The sequence below is a fragment of the Hyperolius riggenbachi genome, chromosome 2 (genome assembly GCF_040937935.1).
Source record: "Hyperolius riggenbachi isolate aHypRig1 chromosome 2, aHypRig1.pri, whole genome shotgun sequence".
In the NCBI taxonomy this organism is placed as follows: domain Eukaryota; kingdom Metazoa; phylum Chordata; class Amphibia; order Anura; family Hyperoliidae; genus Hyperolius; species Hyperolius riggenbachi.
In genome coordinates, this window is record NC_090647.1 from 349,253,293 (window position 1) to 349,277,349 (window position 24,057).

Here is a 24,057-nt window from a genome sequence, read left to right on the forward strand (position 1 = left end):
GGTTAAAAGTGCTAAGGGTGACTGGTGGTATTGTAGGCTGGGATCATGTTCACAGCCTTGTTTTACCTCCATGGTTTTGTTTCTTATTCCTGAGGCTGGGAGCACATTTGTCTGCCAGTTTTTTGTGCGTGGTTTCTCTGCCCACCATGTTGTGTCTGTGGCAAAACACTTGTGATTCGTCACAGAAGCTAATGTAATAGAGAAAATGCACGCAGTGCTTCACTGCTGTCAGGTTGTTCGTTTTTCTTTTTTCTGAATGGGAAAAATGCATCCAAGTGCACACTAGATTATTGATTAACAGTAGTTCTCAGTTTTCCTGTACAGAAAACGCACACAAAAACAGACTAGTTTGCTCCAAGCCTAAACAGTCATGTATTGCGGTGGCAGGCACAACCACTGCAAAACGCCTCCTAATTCAGTGTAGATTGTGATCTACCAGTAGATTGCAAAGGACTTCCCCCTACCGCCTGCCTGAATATCGTATGTGTCCTACTCTTTGACTTGGAAGAGCTTAGTGCGATATGTTTTTTCCTGAAATTTTGCACAGCAGTAGATTATGATGTTGCAAGGTGCGTAGCCATACATTTAGAAGCATTATGTGCTTACTGAGGAACACTGATCTGCATCTAATTGACTGGCGGCTTGTGGTAATTGCTGACGGACTGCCACTGTGTATGTCTTGCATTTGTGGCTTGTACCTCTAGGTAGATTCTATCTGGTAGATAATTTTCAATTTGTAATTTTCACAGTAGCTCGCAAGCTGAAAGAGTGCATCTCTGCCCTGGTTGAACTAAATTTTATATGAAGTAAAGTTCACATGCTAACATCTTCACAGCACCTGTCATATGAATTTTTTAAACAATAAAACCTTTGGTTATTTTTCAGTCCCCTATTTGAAATCTGGCCTATCACTCTGATCAACAAGAAAATGTGGTGCACTGGATCCACCCTGTATTGCCTAACATGCCATTTTAACAAAGCGGGGTTACTCTGTGGGCTTCTAGTCTGTTTGGAATTCTTATCATAGTGACTGCTGCACTCATGACTTAGCAGCTCAGAGCAATTAAAATACCCCTCATGACAGCTATGGGGACAACTATTGCTGATCTTGTAAAAATACTAGTGAACAGGCTGCGATTAATGTACTGTAGCCAAAAAGAAATGCAGTTTGGGAGTGTAAAAAAAACTGGTTTGTGCACTCCCTTCGTGTCAAAGATTGGCAGCGCTGTGCTGCTAAGGCAGCATATTTTAGGAGGTCAGCAAAGCCTGAACTTTGAATTTGCCACATCCTTGCTTCAGGTGTGTGACTCACACTACTGATGCCAAATTTGCAGGAAGCCAGGCAACTGGTATTTAAAGGACAACTGAATTGAGTGGGATATATGGACACTGTCATATTTATTTCCTTGTAAGCAAAACTAGTTGCATGGCTAGGCTGTTGATCCTCTGCCTCTGATTCTTTTAGCCATAGACTCTGAACAAGCATGCAGCAGATCAGATGTTTCTGACATTGTCAAATCTGACAATCTTAGCTGCATGCTTGTTTCTTGTTCATTCAGACACTACTGCAGAGGAATAGATCAGCAGGGCTACCAGGCAACTGGTAATTTACTTTTATATGGCAGCACACATATCGCTCTCCCTTCATTTGCCATTTAACCACTTCCTGCAATAACGACATTTTTAAACATACTACTTGTGCAAATAAGATGTTTATATAAGTGCATGCTTGTACAAACACATTTGTTCCCTTCAGCCCATGAAGTAGTTAAAGTAACACCCCACTTTAAACGTATGTATTTTATGGGAAATGTTTAGGACTTCTTTTTACTAGCAAACCTAAGCCCGTTTAAAAACTGGCTCTAGGTCTGTGTTTCTCGACGCGCTTGCCCGCCGTGCGCGCCGGCCGCCCGCTCGGCTCCCTGGCCCCATCCCCTTCCTCCTGTCTCTGTGAGGCTGGGTCCATGCTGCGCACATGCACAGTAGCAAAAAGCATGGACCCAGCTACACAGGGACAAGTGTTTTATTATAGAGGATGCTCTGTGTTCTGCTATAGAAAATACTGTCCATGGTCTCTGCACAAAAGGGTAACAGACGGTAAATGAGAGGCGGCTAATTCCGGCTTGTGTCCACAATTCTTTTGCAGTGTTCTCCCCAGAATTTTTTTCCAGCCGGGTGGCATGAAAAAATAGCCGGGTGGGACGAGATGAGAGAATGCAGGACTGGTACTTCTTTGCTTACTGCAGAGGAGGAGATGAGCAGATAACAGCCAGGTGGTCACCAAAAATAGCCGGGTGGTCACCAAAAATAGCCGGGTGGAGCACCCGCCTAAAAGAGCCTGGGGAGAACACTGCTTTTGGGCCGATCGATAATTCAATCATCAAATTTGATGAAAATCTGTGCCGCAAATTTTTTTTTTTTTTTTTTTTTTTTAGCAATTGTTTCATTATTAAAGAATTGCAACAAAAGCTATCAAAAACAAAACTAACAAGCTTTCACAGAAAATTGTGATGGCACATAACACTCGCACTGATGACCTAAAGTATCGGTAGTTGTGTCTGGAAGTCAAATGTCAATTTACTTGCTAATAAAGGGTTCTGCAGAAGGTCTAATGTCGTCCAGTGTAAAGCCTAGATTTAGGTATAGGGCAAGAAAAAGACACATTTTATGACTACAAGTGTGACTGTATTAATGACATTCTTGTGTAATTCACTTGCTAATCCACGGCAAGCTTTCCTGACAGCATATTAGCAAGGAAGTCTGGGGATGAGAGGTCTTAAATCTGCACTGTCCTATAGCTCCCATCCACCCTTACTGAAACCGGAGCCTTGCTGCCACAGTACATGACATGATGGGAACAGTTGGCTCTGTGTCCTTTTAGAAAACATGTGCTGCCTATATATGGCTGGAAGCAAGATTCAGTGCAGTACAAACAGCAAATCTTCAGGTTTAGATCTCTGGGAAATGTATTTCTACTAAACTGCATTAGCATAGATTCTAATCACCACCTCTTCCTTAATTACAAATAAGGCATAAATTACAATGACTCATAAAAAAAAAATCTTAGTGTGATGTCTTAACCACCCTGGCGTTCTGATGAGATCGCCAGGGAGGCTGCGGGAGGGTTTTTTTTAAATTAAAAAAAAACTATTTCATGCAGCCAACTGAAAGTTGGCTGCATGAAAGCCCACTAGAGGGCGCTCCGGAGGCGTTCTTCCGATCGCCTCCGGCGCCCAGAATAAACAAGGAAGGCCGCAATGAGCGGCCTTCCTTGTTTTGCTTACACCGTCGCCATAGCGACGAGCGGAGTGACGTCATGGACGTCAGCCGATGTCCTGACGTCAGACGCCTCCGATCCAGCCCTTAGCGCTGGCCGGAACTTTTTGTTCCGGCTGCGCAGGGCTCAGGCGGCTGGGGGGACCCTCTTTCGCCGCTGCTCGCGGCGAATCGCCGCAGAGCGGCGGCGATCGGGCAGCACACGCGGCTGGCAAAGTGCCGGCTGCGTGTGCTGCTCTTTATTTGGCGCAAATCGGCCCAGCAGGGCCTGAGCGGCAGCCTCCGGCGGTGATGGACGAGCTGAGCTCGTCCATACCGCCCAGGTGGTTAAGCAGTCATAGGTCTCTCATTATATAGTAAGTCCCTTTCCTTTTCTTGAATAACTTCAGCTTTGGATAGTATAGTTCATTGATCTGCAAACTTGGCTCTCCAGCTGTTATTGCCTTTATGAATCATGACTGTGGCCGTCAGACTTCTGCAATGCATTGTGGGACTAGTAGTTCCTTCACAGCTGGAGAGCCAAGTTTGCAGATCACTGGTATAGTTTGCCATTACTGCTAGGCATTACAGTGAATACTTATTTGATGGCCAAAGATAGAAATTAAGATACAAATTTAAGTTGAGCTAATGCTGGATACACACGGTGCGTTCGCGCACTCGATTCTCCCATCGATTCGTTTATTTCCAACATGTCCGATTTGGATTTCGATGGATCGTTAGGTCGATGCGCATGCAAACGATCCATCGAAATCCAAATCGGACATGTTGGAAATAAACGAATCGACGGGAAAATCGAGTGCGCGAACGCACCGTGTATCCAGCACAAAGCCTCTGAGATTGAATTGCTGGTAAAGGTGAATAGGAGATTATAGGCCTCAATTCACTAAGCTTATCTCTTGTCTTTAATAACGTCTCTAGAGTGGTCACCATGGTGATAAGGTCATGTAGTATTCAGGAAACATTTTACCTCAGGAGAACCTAAAGTTAACTCTTTTGCCTTTAAGTTAACATTTCAATCCTTAAAATACCTACAGAATTAGACAGGCTGTTAACTGCACGTGAAAATAACTACAGAGGAGCAATCGTGAATTGATGCCATATCTATTGTGACATAAGTCACGCAATGTTCATATTTGACTCTGACATTCAGATCAAAGGGGTCATATGTCTAATTTTTCCAAAGTATAGAGCTGACAGCTGAGTGGGAGTTGCTTGTTGTGCATAGACATCATCAGCTCCACCTACCTTTTTGCTTCTATGTAGCACAGGAAGGAGGTGAGCGGGGTCAGGGTTAGCTTTGTTGACAGGAAATATTTGAGTAGTTATTCCCTCATTACCTCCTGTGGATGTTGATTAGATAGGCAGGGGAATTTGGACAACCCAGACTGCTGTTGAGTCCAGCCAAGCTGCGTGTGTCATTTAGTACCGGGGCATGTTTTTTCCACACTACTTTTGCCTGTAGCACAGCCCTCCCTTTTTTTTTTTTTCTTTTTTTTTTTTTCTTTGGGGGGGGGGGGGGGGGGGGGGTCGTCTTTCGCCAGCGGCTATTACTCTCCTCACCATGCTGCTTGATTGGCTACCGCAGCCAGCCTAGCAGGGGGAGGAAATGGTGGACCAGCTCCCCTTACTTACCTGCATGGACATGGAGGATAGCACACTGGGAGCCATGGGGGAGGTGGGTGGAAAATGCACCTTGCTACTCCATGACTTGCAACCTGCCTCATTGACTATCAGGAAGTCCTGCTGATTGATCAACCCACTACCACCAGGTGCTTCTTATACCGGGCATACACGGTGAGTTTATCAATCGAGCCGCTGATGGTGAGCGGGGACGCGCCAGTAGATCTATTCTAGCACATAAACGCACAGTGTATGCCCGGCTTTATACACACTACTTTACGAGATGCTGTCAATTACTAGCTGAGACTTGCCATTTGTCACTTAGTGTCTTCCATGATGTGTTGCCTACTACCTGTCAGCACTTACTGCCTGTCACGATAATCTACTTATAACTATCACTGGAATGTATTGATAGCTGCTACTAGAATCTACCACTCACTACATGGCTGCTTTTAGAAGCTGCCATTCTTATTTGCCTGTAAATATTATGGTTGTCATTTTGGTGGTGATATTTGAATGTTAGGGATATCTGATTGCATTGATATCTACCTCTTAGGGCTGGATCACACGGACGTTTTGCTGGCATGAAATGCAACGTTTTAAAAGTAACATTTTTAGGGATCTACCGCCCTCCCATGCAAGTGAATGGGAGCGTTTAGTACAAGCTTTTGCAGGCTTTCATGAAAGCCTGGCAGTTGATCAGTGTCTCGTCTCATCTCAAAAGCAACATGCAGCTTCTAGAAGGCGTTTGAAAGCCAGCAAAAGCCACTGAAAGCCAAAGAAAGCCCATAAAAGCCCAGCCTTTCCATATACTTCCTGCAAAAGCCTATAAAATGCAACCGTCTCCGGAAAGCCATTAAAAGCCTTCAAAAGCCATTAAAAGCGAAGCTGTTAAATGCTGGCATTCTCGGAAAAAAAAAACAGCGTTTGAACGAAACGCTAAGCAGAAGCTCAGCAGAAGCCCATGTGAACCTTACTGGCAATATCTGCACATTAACATTTGCCTACTTTGCTTGTGTAAATTTCAAAAGTAGTCTTACCTGAACTGTAAATTACTAAATTGTGTGGTAAATACCTCAACCTGTCAGTAAATGTCAATGCACAAAGATTTGAGCATGTGGTAAAGCCAAGAGAGCTGTTCATTATTTACCTCCGGCTCTGATCTGTGAGAAACTAGCAAATGGCATACAATGGCATTGAGAGACCAGAGAGCCAATAGGAGGAACCTTTCCCCCCCCCCCCCTCACCCTTTTCTGCATTACTTTAGATGTGCAGATCTGTATAGTGATACACAGAAGAGGGACCTCTAATGTCATGTAATATAAAGTGATGCAGGAAGCCTTTTCCTCTCTAACAAGATGACAAAGGAACAGCTAATGCAGACTAGTCCACCAGCTTGCTGCAGAAACCTACTCCACTTTCTACTGCATACCGAACAGGGCTTGGTGAAGCAACATTTTCGGTAAATTACTGAACTTCTACTGCACCTGTGAAATCGACCGATTAAAAAATGAAATAAAATCAGAACAGCCCTTTGTGAATTGAAGCCCAGGTGTTGAGAATGAGTAATGCTAGGTACACACCATACCATTTTCTGTTAATTATCTATCTGCCTAGCAATTATGCATTATTCTACTCAGCAGGAGATAACCAGAAGACAATGCACCAGAGTTAATGACCAGTCTCTACAGAAAATAGAAAATATAATAGAAAAATTTAACAAATTGTATGGTGTGTGTGTACTAGGCATAAGACAATTAGTCTCTTGCCTTTCATCTTATTCCTCCTGCAGCATGGTGGGAGTTTATAGATTGTCAGAAGTACAGTTGCTATGAGACAGAGTACACAGAATGGTGTACATGATACTGTTGTGGCTGCAAACGGCATTTCTATATTGCTGTCTGTTTTGGAATCTCCTAGCAGGCGGTATATTGATGGTAAATACAATCTTTTCATTTCAAACTACAGACTTGTGTAGCACCCCTTTTTATTTATCCATTTGTGTAGTTGTGCCCACCAAGCACTCTATACATAATTCATACAATAATTCCAGCATTTGTATAGTGGACTTAGTGCTTGCAAGGCAGCCACAAGAGCGCACTCAGTAGGCAGTAGCAGTGTTCAGGTGTCTCGCCCAAGACCTCTTTACCGAATAGATGCTGACTGAACGAGAAGAGCTGCAATTGGAACCCAGGTCTCCTATGTCAGAGCCAGAGACCTTAATCCAGGTAATTAGTCTTATAAAGAACTAGTTGACCTAAGCCCGTTTAAAAAAAGGCTCTGTCTCTTCATGCCACCGCCAGTTAGTGCGCGCCTGTCGCCCGCACGAGCACACGCCGCACACATACACATGCCCCTGATGAGTCATTTATGACGAAACTAGATGGGCGGAGCCTATCCACGGAGAGGGACGCTGAGCCTCGAGGATTTTATTGATATGCGCATATTTTACCAATGTTTGAGTACAATTTTAAACAATTTACTGGGAATAAACGGTATTACACTATGGAAGTATTTGTCTGAGTTTAAAGGTGCAGTCATACTGAGAACGCCATTCTGAGGATCTGCGCACTACCTTACAAACACTGATGCTGGTCGTAAGGGGGCAGCCATACTATTTGGTAAGGGGCTGGTACTTGTGATTGGTGCCTGGGGAGCGCTGTGGAGGCACTGGGTGATTAATGATGGAGCGTGTGGCACACCGGGTGGTGTAGACTAAGCATTGACGTATTACACCAGAGAGTTTCTTTTCCTTTGCATGAATTGGCTGGAATGACGCTGAAAAGTTTACTGCGAGTTTGAGAGACCTGAGGACTACGGCTGGCTGGGCCGAATGCGACATCTGCCAACTGTTCTAATTGGCACTGCAATCTGGTGAGCGCAATTGTTGTACTAGTAGCGGATTCCAAGGATCAGTTGGCTTAAAGTTCCATAATGCTGGAAATACATGTTTCGTTTTTGCCTTCGTTTTAGCCTTCGTTTCGATTGTGCCTTTTGTCCTTTTCGTTCCCGAAATAATCGAACGTACGGTTAATATCACCACCCACGGTTTCGTTTTTTTTTTCGATTCTGATGGTTTCGTTTTTCCAATGATCGAAGGCTGCACAGAAACAAAACGAAAATCCCTTTTTACAGGGACGGACTAACATAAACGAACATATAATCGATCTGAACAGCCATCAAGCCTACCAATGGCTCGATTAGATGAATAAAGAGAGATAATATCAAACATGTTCGATCACTAGTCGTTCGTTTTTGGGGTCTATTAATCGAAACTATGAGATTATGACCATTTTCACATACGTTTTCAACACTCGATTCGTTTACTGAACGAATCGAAGGCTAAAACGAAGGCAAAAACGAAACGTGTATTCCCAGCATAAGATATGTGACATTGAGAGCTCATGCTGCACTAGGACTTGCAAACTGGGACATTTGGGAGCAATCTGTGCATAGGAATCTGTTTCTGATAGAGCCAGGATTGTGTAAAATGAGAAATGAGGATTGTTCCCTTTGTTTGCCCTGAAGCACAATATATGTGAACTGTTGCGTGAGAAATAATTTATATATGTTTGAACCCATGTATGTTAGTGCAACTTGGGGAGTAGAGAGGATTAATAAGTATTATTTATTAGTATTCAACTTGGTCAGAGAAAATACATTAGTAGATCAGGCTGATATTTAGAAGTCAACCTGACACTGAGGACCTGCTGAGCGCTGACATTTTAATTTTGAACACTGATACAACCTGCCACGACATTGGGGGCTCTCTGTCCTGTGTGGTTTTCTGGCCCCCACAATGTCTCTTCCACTCCCCTATGTAAAAATTTGTGGCAGAGCAGCTCACCTCAGCTGTGATTTCCAGCAGTGATCAGCAGACATCTAATCTTCTGTGCAGCTTTCCCTAGTGAAGGCTTCTGCTGATGACTCGATCAGAAGCCTTCACTAGGGGTAGAGGTAAATTAATTTTATACAGGGAAGTGGAGGAGACATTTTAGGGGGGGGGGGGGGGGAGAAGACACTGGGCTAGGAGGGGGGCAAAGGAGGACGCAGTGGTGGACAGAAGGGGAAATAGGACAATTATTGGCAGGGCTGTGGAGTCGGAGTCGGAGCAATTTTGGGTACCTGGAGTTGGTGGTTTCATTAAAATGAGTTGGATAATGTTTGTACCGACTCCCCAGCCCTGAATATTGGGGAGAACATCTACAAGATGCTCCTGGAACATGGAATTTCCAGGTTTAGCATATATATATTTTTTCATCCACTAAACCTAGGTGCGTTTTTATATTCTGGAGAATCTTACATTCTGAAAAATATAGTAAATCCATGAAAATAAAATTAAAATAACCATAGAGCTGGTTCACACTGCAAGAGCTTTTTGTAAGCACTTGTGATTTTAAAAGCTCTTGCTAATGTAATGCTATGTGTGTTCTCACTTGAGCGATTCAATTTGATAAAAATCGCTCATAGCATTGTGTTGGCAAGAACTTTTCAAATCACTAGCGCTTAAAGGACAACCGAAGCGAGAGGGATATGGAGGGTGCCATATTTATTTCCTTCTAAGTAATACTAGTTAACTTGCTATTCTGTTGATACTTTTAGCCATAGACCCTGAACAAGCATGCAGCAGATCAGGTGTTTCTCACGTTATTGCCAAATTGGCTGCATGCTTGTTTCTTGTGTTTTTCAGACACTGCTGCAGCCAAATAGATCAGCAAGGCAACTGGTATTGTTTAAAGGAAATGTGGCAGCCTCCATATACCTCTCACTTCAGTTGTCCTTGTGAACTAGCCCTCAGATAATAATCTGAGGAAAGGGAAAGTCCTGTACCAAGACAGCCAGGGATGGAGTAAAAGAGTAAGATCCAATGTGTACAGAGCAGCATGGAATCCCTATAGTACTGCTAATCAGAAAGACTGAAATAAAGTGAATAAGATTCCAAGATGTGTGGTTCCAGCTACACTGTGGTATATTGTGCCATCTTAAAGAGAACCTGTAACAAAAAAAAATTCCCCTGGGGGTACTCACCTCGGGAGGGGGAAGCCTCAGGGTCCCAATGAGGCTTCCCCCTCCCCTGTAGCTGCAGGCAGTCCAGCGCTGGCTCCCCCAAAGTGTCCCGGAATCATCCCTCGACGAGGCGAAGCGCTGATTTACCTTCCCTGGCTCCAGCTGGGGCGCAGTTGCGGCTCTCCGCACGGAGATAGTCGAAAATAGACCATCTCTGTCGGGTCTGCTCTACTACGCAGGTGCAGGAGACTTGCGCCTGCGCAGTAGAGCGGCCTGACAACGATCGGCTATTTCCGCCTATCTGAGCGGAGAGCCGATCCTGGGCTGGAGCCGGGAAGGTAAATATTTACATCCCCGCTGTTCGGGTAGCTTTATCGCTGCCGCCGTGGGACCGAGGATGGGGGAAGCCTCAATAGGATCCGGAGGCTTCCCCCATCTGATTTGCAGGAGATCCCGCGCATCTACTGCTCAGGGGGCGGAGCTCCGCCCCCTCTACAGTCTCCGAGCGGCGATTGCCGCTCGGGAGACTGTTAGATGGTGTGATTGCCGTCTATTTACATAGTACAGCGCTGCGATCAGCAGCACTGCTGTACTGGGGAGAAGAGAGCAATCGGCTCTCATAGGCTGAAGCCTATGACAGCCAATCGCATGATTGGCCGGCTGCAAGGAGGGAGGGAGGGGAATAAGGAAGAAAAAAAAGCGCATTTTTGTTGAAAAAACGACATATATAAATATTTATAAAAAAACAAACACCGGGGGGGCGATCAGACCCCACCAACAGAGAGCTCTGTTGATGGGGGGGAAAGGGCGGGGGGAATCACTCGTGTGCTGTTGTGCAGCCCTGCAGCTTGGCCTTAAAGCTGCAGTGGCCATTTTAGCTAAAATTAGCCTGGTCTTTAGGGGGGTTTACCACTGTGGTCCTCAAGTTGTTAAACGGGGTGTGTGAGGATCTGCAGATATCATAGACCTTGAATGCATTTTGCAGGAACGGATCTTTTGCCGATACTGATCTTTTGAATGTGTACAGCATCTTTGGGTGCAGCATCTTGCAAAGATTTTTATCTGAGTTCAGCTCCATAGAATAGACTGTGTAGGTATGGCTCTTATACTACATGGAAGGGGGTAAAATTAGTCTGTGATCTTTCATTTTCCAAAGACTTATCTCAAATGTGTACGTAACATTAGAATAACATGATCAGTTACAAAGCCGTACTGTGAACAGGCCCATTGAATTGTATGGGCAGTGATTTGACATGAACAGCGCAGGTGAGCACTGTGAACAGGGCTTCTGTGACAATTGCACTGGAGCGCTTACTATGTTACTCCCGGTGCACTTGAGATTGGCAAAACGCATGCATTTCAAGTATTTGATTGAAATGTATGCATTGGTGTCCTCTGTATGGAAAAGTACTGCTTTTTATGTTTTAAGGTTTGTGTATAGTGAATGTTAGGGTTGGAAACTGTTCTTTCTACCATTGTGCCCAGATAAACTATTCATGTGTAAAACAAGCACTCTGCTGGCTGTAATCACTGGAGGAAGAGACTTCAGGAGTCTTTACTTTCCATATGCTGAACGTCTGTCTTGGCACAGATCCCTGTATGATGGGGAGGGCTGGGAAGTGATTCAGTCTCTATGTATTCCACCTTTTAGTTATTTCATCTTAACTAATCTTATTGCTTTCTAAACAAAGCTTTTTATGTTTGCATTTTAATTGAAGTGTCATATCTAAGTAATTTACTTCGAACACGATCTACTACTAAAATTAGATTAGAACCTATTTGGCAAATAAGCACAAAAGAACATACTTGTGTGTTTTAAAAAAAAAAAAATTCCAGTTTTTTTTTTCCCCGATTAATCCGTTAGATCGAATATAAAAACTTTGCCAACCTGTCCTATCAGATTTTTATTGGGAAAAAAGAATTAATTTTTTATTGTACAGTGTATGGGCACCGTAAGTTAGGAACCCCTCACACTGTACAGGTTGCTTTTCGTGATACCATCTCAACGGTGCCAAAAAGTCGCACCACACAGTAGGACCATACAGTCAGGCATACAGTACAATCAGTGTTGTACCGTGTTAGCCATCAGTAAAAGCAAGGAGTTTTTAATCAGGATGATACCATTTTATTGGCTAATTTAGAGATGAATAAACAGTAAGCTCTCGGCTAAAAAGTCTTCGTCGGACTTAGTCCCTGACAAAAATGTGAAAAACACAGCTTATATATACTGACAGAGAAACATTGTTTAGCAAACATAAATAAATGTAATTTGATGCGTTAACTGTTACAGTGGGGTGCCAAAGTTTGGGCAACCTTGTTAATCGTCATGATTTTCCTGTGTAAATCGTTGGTTGTTACGATAAAAAATATCGGTTAAATATATCATATAGGAGACACAGTGATATTTGAGAAGTGAAATGACGTTTATTGGATTTACAGAAAGTGCACAATAATTTAAATAAAATTAGGCAGGTGCATACATTTTGCCACTGTTGTCATTTTGATTCCAAAACCTTTAGAACTAATTGGAACTCAAATTGGCTTGGTAAGCTCAGTGACCCCCTGACCTACATACACAGGTGAATCCAATTATGAGAGTATTTAAGGGGGTCAGTTGTAAGTTTCCCTCTTTATTTTATTCTGAAGAGTAGCAACATGGGGGTCTCAAAACCAACTTCAAGTGACTTGAAGACAAAGATTGGTCACCATCATGGTTTAGGGGAAGGATACAGAAAGCTGTCTCAGATTTCAACTGTCTGTTTCCACAGTTAGGAACATATTGAGGAAATGGAAGACCACAGGCTCAGTTCAAGTTAAGGCTCGAAGTGGCAGACCAAGAAAAATCTCGGATAAACAGAAGCAACGAATGGTGAGAACAGTCAGTCAACCCACAAACCAGCACCAAAGACCTACATCATCTTGCTGCAGATGGCGTCACTGTGCATCGTTCAACCATTCGGCGTACTTTACACAAGGAGATGCTGTATGCAAGAGAGATGCAGAGGGAGCCGCTTGAGGTGTGCTAAAGCACATTTGGACAAGCCAGCTTCATTTTGGAATAAGGTGCTGTGGACTGATGAAACTAAAAGTGAGTTATTTGGGCATAAAAAGGGGTGTTATGCATGGAGGAAAAACACAGCATTCCAAGAAATACACCTGCTACCTACAGTAAAATATAGTGGTGGTTCAATCATGCTGTTGGGCTGTGTGGCCAGTGCAGGGACTTTGGAATCTTGTCAAAGTTGAGGGACGCATAGATTCCACTCAGTATCAGCAGTTTCTGGAGACGAATGTCCAGGAATTGGTGACAAAGCTGAAGCTGCGTCGGGGCTGGATCATTCAACAAGACAACGACCCTAAACACTGCTCAAAATCCAGTAAGGCATTCATGCAGAGGAACAAGTACAACGTTCTGGAATGGCCATCTCAGTCCCCAGACCTAAATCTAATTGAAAATCTGTGGTGTGAGTTAGAGCTGTCCATGCTTGGAAGCCATCAAACCTGAATGAACTAGAGCTGTTTTGTAAAAGGGAATGGTCCAAAATACCTTCAACCAGAATCCAGACTTTCATTGGAACCTACAGGAAGCGTTTAGAGGCTGTAATTTCTGCAAAAGGAGGATTTACTAAATATTGACTTCATTTCTTCTTTGTGGTGCCCAAATTTATGCACCTGCCTAATTTTGTTTAAACAATTGCACACTTTCTGTAAATCCAATAAACTTCATTTCACTTCTCAAATAACACTGTCTCCTATATGATGTATTTAACTGACATTTTTTATCGTAACATCCAACGATGTATACAGGAAAATGACGATTAGCAAGGTTGCCCAAACTTTCGCACCCCACTGTACTTCAGCAGGCTTTCCCAGGCATCCTGGCTAAATTGATAAGATCAGCAGTTTCCTATAACATAACCTAAAACGCTCTGGTGATGGGGAGACATTGTAAATCCTGAGTTCAAATGTGACTGGGCTGACTACATGAACCATTAGTTCTAAGCTAAACACAGCTGTGGCATTTAACAATCTTTCCAGCACATGAAATAAACTAAAGTGATTGGTGGCAGTAAACCTCTTACCAGCATATGAAGCAATTTAAAACCCATTGAAAGAGCACAAGACGTTAGAGTCCTTGTTTAAACCATCTTCTGCAGTTTTGAACCAATGTATAAATTGTTTCTTGTTTGCAGCCACCCATTAATACAGTGACAAGAAAAGCATACAGTACAGTGAAACTCTCACTGCCATGCTAAACGTGCATTTTACCTGGTTAATGCACAGCATGTTAAGAGTTACTGCATTGGATCCCGCTTACAATCAGTGTGAAAGCCACATAAGAATATAATTGCATCTTGCTGCGGTGATATTATTTATTGTGACGTAATGGACACAGTGCGATTTGTGTTTGACACATTATGTGAACCCTTTTGGTTTAGTTGTAGAACCCATAGGCAGCAATATCAACTAAACATTTTAAGTGTTGAACAGGTCTACATAGAACTTAATCTCTCACATGGCCATCTAGGCAGGTGCCTATGGTCTGGAGGGATTACAGGGGTCTGGCAGCCAACTCATCTGAGCCCTTTCCATACAACTTGCTTAGTTGAAAAAGCAGGTTAAACCAAAGCTGCTACCTTATCAGTACTTTTTGTTTAGCATCTCTTGCTACGATGTGACCTAGGTGCTGGATCATTTGGAGATCGGCTTGTGGTTGAGGTTCTTGTCTCCCTATATTCCCCCTTTTATCTTGAGCTTTAGTTCATAGACTGCCCCACATCTGTAAATGCATAGAGGTAGCATGGCCAAAATATCCTGGTGCAGTGCACATTAAGTTTATATGTAAATGAGCTTTGGCATAAGCGGTAGCTGATAGTGTGAATATTGGTAATTATATTACTAATATATGATCACAATCCTTGTAAATGCATCAAACTCTTCTTCTAATCCCTCCTCACTCTAACACTCCTACTGCTGCTAAATCAAACACTAATCCTGCTGTTGGCACTATGGCCTCAATTCACTAAGCTTATCTCCTGTCTTTAATAACTCTTCTAGAGTTGTTACCATGGTGATAAGGCATGTAGTATTCAGGAAACCTTTTACCTCAGGCAAGCCTAAAGTTAACTCTTCTGTCTTTAAATTAACTCTCCAATCCTTAAAATAACTCCAGAGTTAAAGACAGGCTGTTAATTAACTGCGTGTGAAAATAACTACAGAGGAGGTAAATTAACTACAGGAGAGGTAACTTAAGGAATGAAGAGATAAGATAACTCTCTCACGTGTGGAGGTAAGTTTTCTCTTGCTTTATTATCTCCAGCATGATCTTAGTGAATTGAGGCCTATATCTATGCATGCTGCGCCTACCACTAACCTCACTTTGTCTACAGCTAACACCTTCCTTCCTCTACACCTCACTAGCAATGGTGTCTCTTACCATTCCTCATGTTTGCGCAATCTTAATACTCGCTGCTTACTGAGTTCTTACAGCCATGGCGCCATCACTTAATGAGTTGCACTGAAACTGAACACCGTGGTGAACATTGCTGGCCATAGTACTGCTGAGACTATGCTACCAGCTGCTTTGATAAATGCTTTGCCTGGCGCAATACATTTAACCATTAAAGGGCCAGGAAAAGTGGCTATGCCAAAGTAAAGCACAAATTCTAATGCTACGTACACACATGCGACAACTATCGTTCGTTGAGAACGACGAACGAACTTTTAATTGATGAAAGAACGACCTAAGTAAAGATAGTTTTAAAAGGTGTGTAACGATCCGATCTTTAGAACGAACGTTACATCACGTAAAGCAATGATTGCGCCTGCGCATAAAAGTAAGAAGTTACACAGAGAAATAGTGAAATGCGCATGTCAAGCCTAGTACGAACGACCGTTTCCAACGATGTACTACTTTTGCAAACTATCGTCGTTGGTTAAAATCCGGCGAGACAGAACTTTCTTTTGTAGCCATTTGGCTCGTTCGTCGTTTGCCTTAATAGTCGGTGGTTCGTTATTTGTAACGATCGTCGTTGGTAAAGATCGGGGAACGATCGTTACAAACTACTATAGTCGCATGTGTGTACGCACCTTTAGGCTTTAGTGTGGATGAGCCAAGTGGTGAGGTCTGGCTAAAAATGGCAGGAAAAAGTGTGCTAATCCAAGAAACCAAAGAATACACCAGAGCATAAGTGCAGATTTAAAAAAAAATGTATAAAAGGTACATTCTTTCATTTATTGCAAGTCATGCAAAAACTGCATTGGAAATGTGGGCACAGCTGGTGCTGCTATTGGCCGTAATGTGAAATACGCTATAGTGGCTCTCGGTCAGTAATTTGGATGCAGTCAAGACTGAGCCTAAATTACTATAAAAAAACAATAATCCGGCCGCCAGCTCTAGCGGGAAGCTAAATTGTCTTTTCCTGAATCCATCGTGGCCGAAAGGGGTAATGGTAATAAAGCCACCTGGGTCTTTTGTAGGAACAGGATGAGCCATTTTCAGCTCTACTCTCTGCCCAAATTTCCCAGGCACCTTAATTACATGTATGCCATTTGTGTCATAGTGCATTGTGCCTGCATTCAACAATGTGCTTTCTGTACAACTTTTTTTTTTTGTGTATACAGTGATGTCTCTTGTGTTCTATGCTTTTTCAATGCAATGTACATTACTAAGAGTGCTTCACAGGGGCACAGTGATATCCAAGAGCAGGCGTTCACAAAGCTCTCCACACTGGTGTTGAGTTGTTGAAGCTTTTCCTCAAAGGCAGGAACATTTTTAAAGGGTTCTTGTTTTTAGTTTAATTTTAACATTGCTACTGAGATGCTCGTCCCATCTTTTGTGGAGAGCCACATCGGAAACTTGGCTTTAGTGGCCCGTACTATTCTGGGATAACTCCTAACCATAGTTTATGTAGCACTCCTCTTCACTCATTAGTGGTTTGGGTGAAACATATTTACAGTCTTCAGGAAATGATCCTTGGTAGCTTGATAGTGTGTCATTTTTGTTGGATATTGGCAGCTTCTGTCTGCATTTCAACAGTTAAAGTGACGCTGAAGCGGAAAAAAAACAACTTGATATATTGAATTGTATGTGTAGTACAGATAATAGAACATTAGTAGTAAAGAAAAGTCTCATTTTCAGTTATATCGTTTTTTTTTTTTATTGTGTTTTTTTTTTTATAACCTTGCATAATCCTCTTAATATTTGCAGTTTACAAACTACACTCTGTATTTTAACCACTTAAAGAGAAACTGAAGCGAAAAAAAAATTGATATGATTTGTATGTGTAGTACAGCTAAGAAATAAAACATTAAGATCATATACATCAGTCTAATTGTTTCCAGTACAGGAAGAGTTGAGAAACTCCAGTTATCTCTATGCAAACAAGCCATTAAGCTCTCCGACTAAGTTAGTCGTGGAGAGGGCTATTATCTGACTTTTATTATCTCAACTGTAAGTGAACTGTTTACTTTTTCTCTGCTAGAGGAGAGGTCATTCCTTCAGACTGCTCTGAAAGAATCATTTTGAATGCTGAGTGTTGTGTAATCTGCACATATTATAGAATCTGCACATATTATAGAATAATGCAATGTTAGAAAAAACACTATATACCTGAAAATAAAAGTATGAGAATATTTTCTTTGCTGCTAATCTTCTAGTAATTATTCATAGTACACAACCATTTTTTTTTCCGCTTTAGTGTCTCTTTAAGGAACACAGGCTTTACCCCCCCCCCCCCCCCCCCCCCCCCCCCCCAAAAGTGACCAGAGGCTTTTTTTTTTTTTTTACAAATTAGGGTTCTGAAACTTTAATGGCTAGCTGCAGAGCCACACAACCAAGCCACACAAATTAATCCCCACCCTTTCTGCCCACCAACAGAGCTTTTTTTTTTTTTTTTTTTTTTTTAATTTTTTTTTTTATTTCCAATCCCTTCTCCCCCCCCATCCCCCCCCCTCCCCCCCGCCAGCCAATCTCATTGATCAGCTGTTGTAGACATCAGTCTATGAAAGCCGGTCGCTCTCTGAGCCTTTCCTTGGGACAGCCGAGTGACACGGCTGTCCCCAAAAAAACGCTGCCATAGATCACAGCGCTATACAATGTAAATAGACTAACAGTCTCCTAGTGGCGATCGCCTCTGGTAGACTGACGTCATTCAAGCGGAGATGCGCGCGCATCAGCACGCGCGGTCCCCTGCAGAACCCTGCCCCAGGACTTTATGCCTTTCGGTGTTAGGTGGTCCTGGGGCATCCACCTTCCCGACAGACGGTCGTGAAGGAGTTAAACTATGAAACAGTGCAGAGCTAATGACCCTTTGAACTTTCCAGCAGTAAAACCTTAAAGAGAACCCGAGGTGGGTTTGAAGAATATTATCTGCATACAGAGGCTGGATCTGCCTATACAGCCCAGCCTCTGTTGCTATCCCAAACCCCCCTAAGGTCCCCCTGCACTCTGCAATCCCTCCATAAATCACAGCCACGCTGCTGACAAACAGCTGGTCAGAGCTGGCTGTGTTTATCTCTATAGTGTCAGTCTGCTGCTCTCCCTGCCTCCTGCAGAACTCTAGTCCCCTTCTGCATCCCTTCCCTCCCTGCTGATTGGAGGGAAGGGAGCGGGGCAGGGACCGGAGCTATGCAGGAGGCGGGGGAGCAGCTGAGACTGACACTACAGATGTAAACAAAGCCTCACAGCACTGCTGTGATTTATGAGGGATTGCAGAGTGCAGGGGGACCTTAGTGGGGTTTGGGATAGCAACAGAGGCTGGGCTGTGTAGGCAGATCCAGCATCTGTATGCAGATAACATTCTTTAAACACACCTCGGGTTCTCTTTAAACCAGAAACCGTGAGAGACGGGTTAAAGAGACCGAAAACAGCACTGTAGCCAACCAACCTCAGTGAAGCTCTTTTGCATAGATAACTGAATTTTCTGGAAACAATAGGAGACTCATATCTGTGCAACTAATGTTCTATTTCTTAGCTGTACTACACATACAAATTATACCAAGTTTAGTTTCACTTCAGATTCCCTTTTATGCTGCTGCTTTGTAGTAATTTTTGCAGGGTTTGGTGTTCTGTAATTCCTTCCCTTTATTTGCTTCAGATTAAACAGGGTATTGTCTAAATGCTCATTATTTAGCAGGTTTTCTCTGCATTTGTATGTATAAACCACACTTGAAGAAAGGCCTGCTGTTCAGGATGTATTGCTGTGCTGTATTTTGTTTCTCCCATCGTCCTCCAGATTGGCTCCTACTGAGATAATTGACCCCTCCCCAAGTGGAAACGCCTGGAAGAATAAAATTAACTGACATCATTACCTATAATGTCCTGGCCTGCTTAGGGAGAGCGCTCTGGGTGCTTTTCGGTTTCATCAGATGCACGCTGGCTAATGAAGGCTGCCTTCACTTCTGCATTGTCACGGACTTCCAGTCCAGCAGGCCTGTGTCTGCACTGTTTTAGTGGGTGGTTCCTGGCCCCTGCCTTATGGCTCCACCCCCTGTGGGCATTGAATAGACAGCAGACGGGAAGATCTTGATGTAATGCTAGATCCACACCATAAAATTGTTTTGGCAGATTTACTTGCCAGATCGATTATTTCCAGCATGTCTGATCTTAGGACCGAATTTATTTCCCCCCCCCCCCCCCCCCCTGATCTATTTCCATAGAAGCAAATGGAAATCTATCAGAAAATTGCTCAAAAAAGATTGATCCTCAGATCGGACATGCTGGAAATCGATCTGGCAAGTAAATCTGCCAAAAAATTGTATGGTGTGGGGCTACGTAGCAGCAAAGCATCCACGTGGGATGCTGTTGATGCTGCCCTGACATGGAGCAGTCAGATGCATCCGCAGCAGAGATCCCAGTAACTACAGTGGCAGACTGGAGCACACCCGCGGATATCTAGTTTTGGCACCTAGCAGCAATGGTAATGACTCCTTGGTACTTGGTGCAGAGGATGCAGGGCAATAGTTAAAAGCAGTCTGACTCTGAACAAATAAAGGATGATCTTCCATTGTATCTGCTCAGGATGATCTTTATAGAGTGCTTGAGGTTCAAGGGGAAAGGTCTGTTCCAATGCATAAATCGAGAACATTGTCTTAGCAGAAGGATCTTGAGAAGAGGCTGTTCATACCCAAATCCTAAGGGTCCTGTTCGAGGAGAGTGAGGCAACTTAAAGGCTCTTAAAGGACAGGCCCAAGATTAAAAAAACAATCTACTTACCTGGGGCTTCATCCAGCCCCTAGCAGCCTATTTGTCCCACGCCGCAGCTCTGCTCCCAGCCGTGGTCCCCTATGTTGCAGGTGCCGACCTCGCCCAGTTGGCCTCTTCTGCACCTGTGCCGCGCTCTTGCACCTGTTGCCTATATCGACCTGGCGAGGTCAGCATCTGCAACGGAGGAGACTTCAGGACACCGGCTTTTTTTTTTCTTATCCCCCAAGACTTGTCCTTTTGCAGTGTTCCCCAACCCTGTCCTCAAGGCCCATAAACAGTTCATGTTTTGTGGAAATCCACACAGGTAGTTAATCAGCTCTGCTGAGACACTAATTACCCCACCTGTGCACGTTTGTGGTTTTCTGCAAAACATGAACTCTGCTTTAAGGTGCCCATGGATAGAAAGGCTGATGTCTAAGCAAAAGTTATGTGCCCTGGAGTGTCAGGTTGAACTTTTTATTTGGGAAGGACCTTGACTCTGACTCTGTGCTGAGGTCATCCAACAAAGGTAAAAAGGTAATACGCAGACCCTTTCATAACAGGTGGTTGGGGGGGGTCCCTAAAGAGACCAGGTTTGTAGAGGATGGGGTCAGAACAGAAGGTGGTCCTATAATACAGGGAGAGTGAGATTGTCCTCTCAGTTTAACAGGCCCCAGCTGCAAAGCCAGGGAAATGCCGAACCGCTTCATGTCGGGGGCAGGCTACTTAATTTTGCTCCATTGAGGAAGGAGAAACCTATCCAGTGTGGATACACAATAGAATTTGCCCCCCCCCCTCCTTCTCGTTCATCTAATCAGGCACTCCCAAGGACCCCAACAAGGCAGAGGTGTTATCTAAGACCTGATTGGGCCCTGCTTTTTCCACTTGAGCTTGAGCGAAGAGCTGCTACTACACATATGCAGACGCCAACAAGGATATTAGGGGCGGGGGGGGGGGGGGGTCTTAGCGCTGGATCCCTTTACTGAGGAGGAAGGGGGAAGCCTCATTAGGATCCAGAGGCTTCCCCCTCCTGAGGCAAGTAACCCCCAGGGGCTTTTTAGCACCATTATGGTGAGGAAGGGTGGAGCCGAGAGTGCAGTGCGTGACTACGGCGGAAGTAGGCAAATAAAACGCTACATTTTTAACCCGTGGCCCCTGATCTACTGTGTACAAGGCTTTAGGGGGCTTGCTGGGGGTAGATCCGTGAGCTCTTCATCAAGATAGAAGACTAGGCAGACATATTTTGTGATGGTTATAGACTTATGGGAGAGATGATCATTGGTGATGCTGGAGAGGCATATCTGAAGAGTGTGGGGATAGTAGTGGTGGGGTGGGATTGGAGTTCAGGTATGGAGCACAATTAAGACAACAGAAGACTGACAGGGACACAGGAATGATTATAAATAGTTGAGAATTCTTGAAGGAGAAATTAATGATTTATACTCTCCTCCCAATAAGATATTCTGGAGACGCATTTCCATTTCAAAGTGTCTAGATAAGTGAATACATGCTTCTCTAATTTCTCTTGTATGGGAAAATGACCATTAGAGTGAAGTCATTACTTGAACTTATTTATTTGTTAATGTTTTTTGTATATTATTTAGTGTTTGACAGTTGTTAATTTTTCCAGCACTGGAATGTTTTCCAAGAGGTGACAGAAGTGTTTATTCTTGTGCCTGCACTGCTGGGTCTGAAAGGGAACCTAGAAATGACACTTGCATCTCGTCTTTCTACTGCGGTGAGTACTTACACGGTCTCTTACTTTCCATGCCTAATTACAACACTGTAAGCACATCCATCCCAATTTCATAGTATGTTAAATGGGGGAATGGATTAGAACTTTTGTCAGTGCAGTGTTCTCCCCAGGCTCTTTTAGCCGGGTGCTCCACCCGGCTAGTTTTGGTGACCACCCGGCTGTCATTGGCTCACCTCCTCACCACCTCCTATGCTGTAAGCAGAGTTGCCCTGCATTTTCATCTCTACCCACCCGGCTACTATTTCATGCCACCCGGCTGGAAAATAATTCTGGGGAGAACACTGCAGTGTGATATTGCCATTTTTGTCTCAAATGAGATTTTCCTTTTTTAGTTGTCGAATACCCATTAGTGGATTGAAATAAAGGAAATTACATCTATTTTCTTAGAAACAAGGTCTTTTTGAGAATTTTTTTTGTGTATGTATACACCTAAAGAGGTTGGCGGCAGACGAAACGTCCATGATGTATAGAAGCAAACATTTGCAAACACCTATAGACATCTGCAGCAGTCTAAAGATGGCCACTAATGATCCAATTTCTAGCGAAACAATTGTCGAGCGATCAGATAATTCAAATCGGAAGAAAAATCGTTCAGTACACCACCAACGAACCAATCTTTGCTACCTATCTATCACAGCCAACAAGAAAATCTAAATTTTGGTTTGACCAAAATCCATTTGGACGATTATTTTAAATTGTTCGTAATCAAGTGTGCCCATCAATGGAGATTTACAAACAATCCAATCAGAATTTCTGATTGTTCGAATGATTTTTCACTTGAAACTGGCCTGTTAGTGGCCAACTTTAGGTTTAATAATTTAAGTGGTCAAACACTTGAAAATTATACACAGTTATTTTTTATTTTTTTGCTCCTCCCTACTGCTGGGTTTATAAATGAGGACCGGTAAGAATGGTGGTCATACGGTCTTGAAAAAGCCCGCATTGCAGAGCGAAACGTTCATTGACCACCCTCCACCCATTTCTTTGTTCCTGTGCCGGAATATGCAAGTATGGTATATGCTGTCATTGCTTTTTGAACCTTAAGAGGATTAATTTAAAGCTGCAATTTTTAATGTGTGATGCTCCTGGATTGCTCCCCTTCTGCTAGAATGTATGCATGCTCGTTTTCTGTATAATCTGGAAGTTGCTCCGCAGTGTGATTACCTAATTTACAATGGGCAGCACGGTAGTGTAGTGTAGTGCTTAGTGCTCTTGCCTTGCAGCGCTGGGTCCCCGGTCGAATCCCAGTCATCTGCAAGGAGTTAGTATGTTCTCCCCGTGTCTGTGTGGGTTTCCTCCGGGCACTCCGGTCTCCTCCCACATCTCAAACATACAGATAAGCTAATTGGCTTCCCCCGAAAATTGGCCCTAGACTGATACATGCACTACACAATACATAGACATATGACTATGGTAGGGACTAGATTGTGAGCCCCTCTGAGGGACAGCTAGTGACAAGACGATATATACTCTGTACAGCGCTGCGTAATATGTCAGCGCTATATAATTAAACTTAAATCAAATTTAAAATTGTACATTAATCTTTGTCTCCCTTGCTAACATTCCTTATTTAAACCAGTGTTAACTGTGTATCTAACTCCCTGATCCACCTCACCTCAGTTTTCAAGCTTTAGCAATCGCCACCATTAATACTGACACTGCTTCCTCCCTGTTACTATTGCGGATGGCACATTTATGCGAGGCCAACTGGTCTTTAAGGCCCCCAGTGTTTTTTCCCAAATAGCATTTGCCACAAGGGCATTTCAAAATATATTTGACCCAGTTGGAATTGCATGCAAATCTTCCACAGATTTTATATTCTAAAGGTGCATACACACGCACTACTAAAGAGGACTGGTCCGTCAGACCCTCCCGCTGAGCGGATCATTCAGAAACAGCCTTATCAGTCTGCAGACAGACTGTACACACGCACTACTGTTGGGAGAACGACCGCCCAGCGGGAGGGTCTGACGGACCAGTCCTCTTTAGTAGTGTGTGTATGCACCTTTACCACCCGAGGGATGCACAATAGTGGCCTCCTTAATAAGACTATGAGAAATTTGACAGCTGAGGCATGGAAAAGTAAGTTTATGCTGTCTACATTTCCCAGTACGTCAGCTCAGACAGCACCCCTAATGAGACGAGACTTGTCTCCCTCCAACATACGGACAGGAATCTGCAAAAGATTAGAATTTGCATAATAGGCGGCCCC

At 43.5% G+C, this 24,057-nt stretch overlaps 1 protein-coding gene across 1 annotated transcript in view; it reads left to right on the forward strand.

The window, feature by feature from the left end:
• SLC41A1 (solute carrier family 41 member 1) overlaps positions 1 to 24,057 on the forward strand; it is a 62,044-nt gene that overhangs the window by 13,064 nt on the left and 24,923 nt on the right. Inside the window, exon 3 of the mRNA XM_068269552.1 lies at positions 21,720 to 21,827. Coding sequence (XP_068125653.1) covers positions 21,720 to 21,827 — 108 coding nt within the window. The remainder of the gene's footprint in view (positions 1 to 21,719; positions 21,828 to 24,057) is intronic.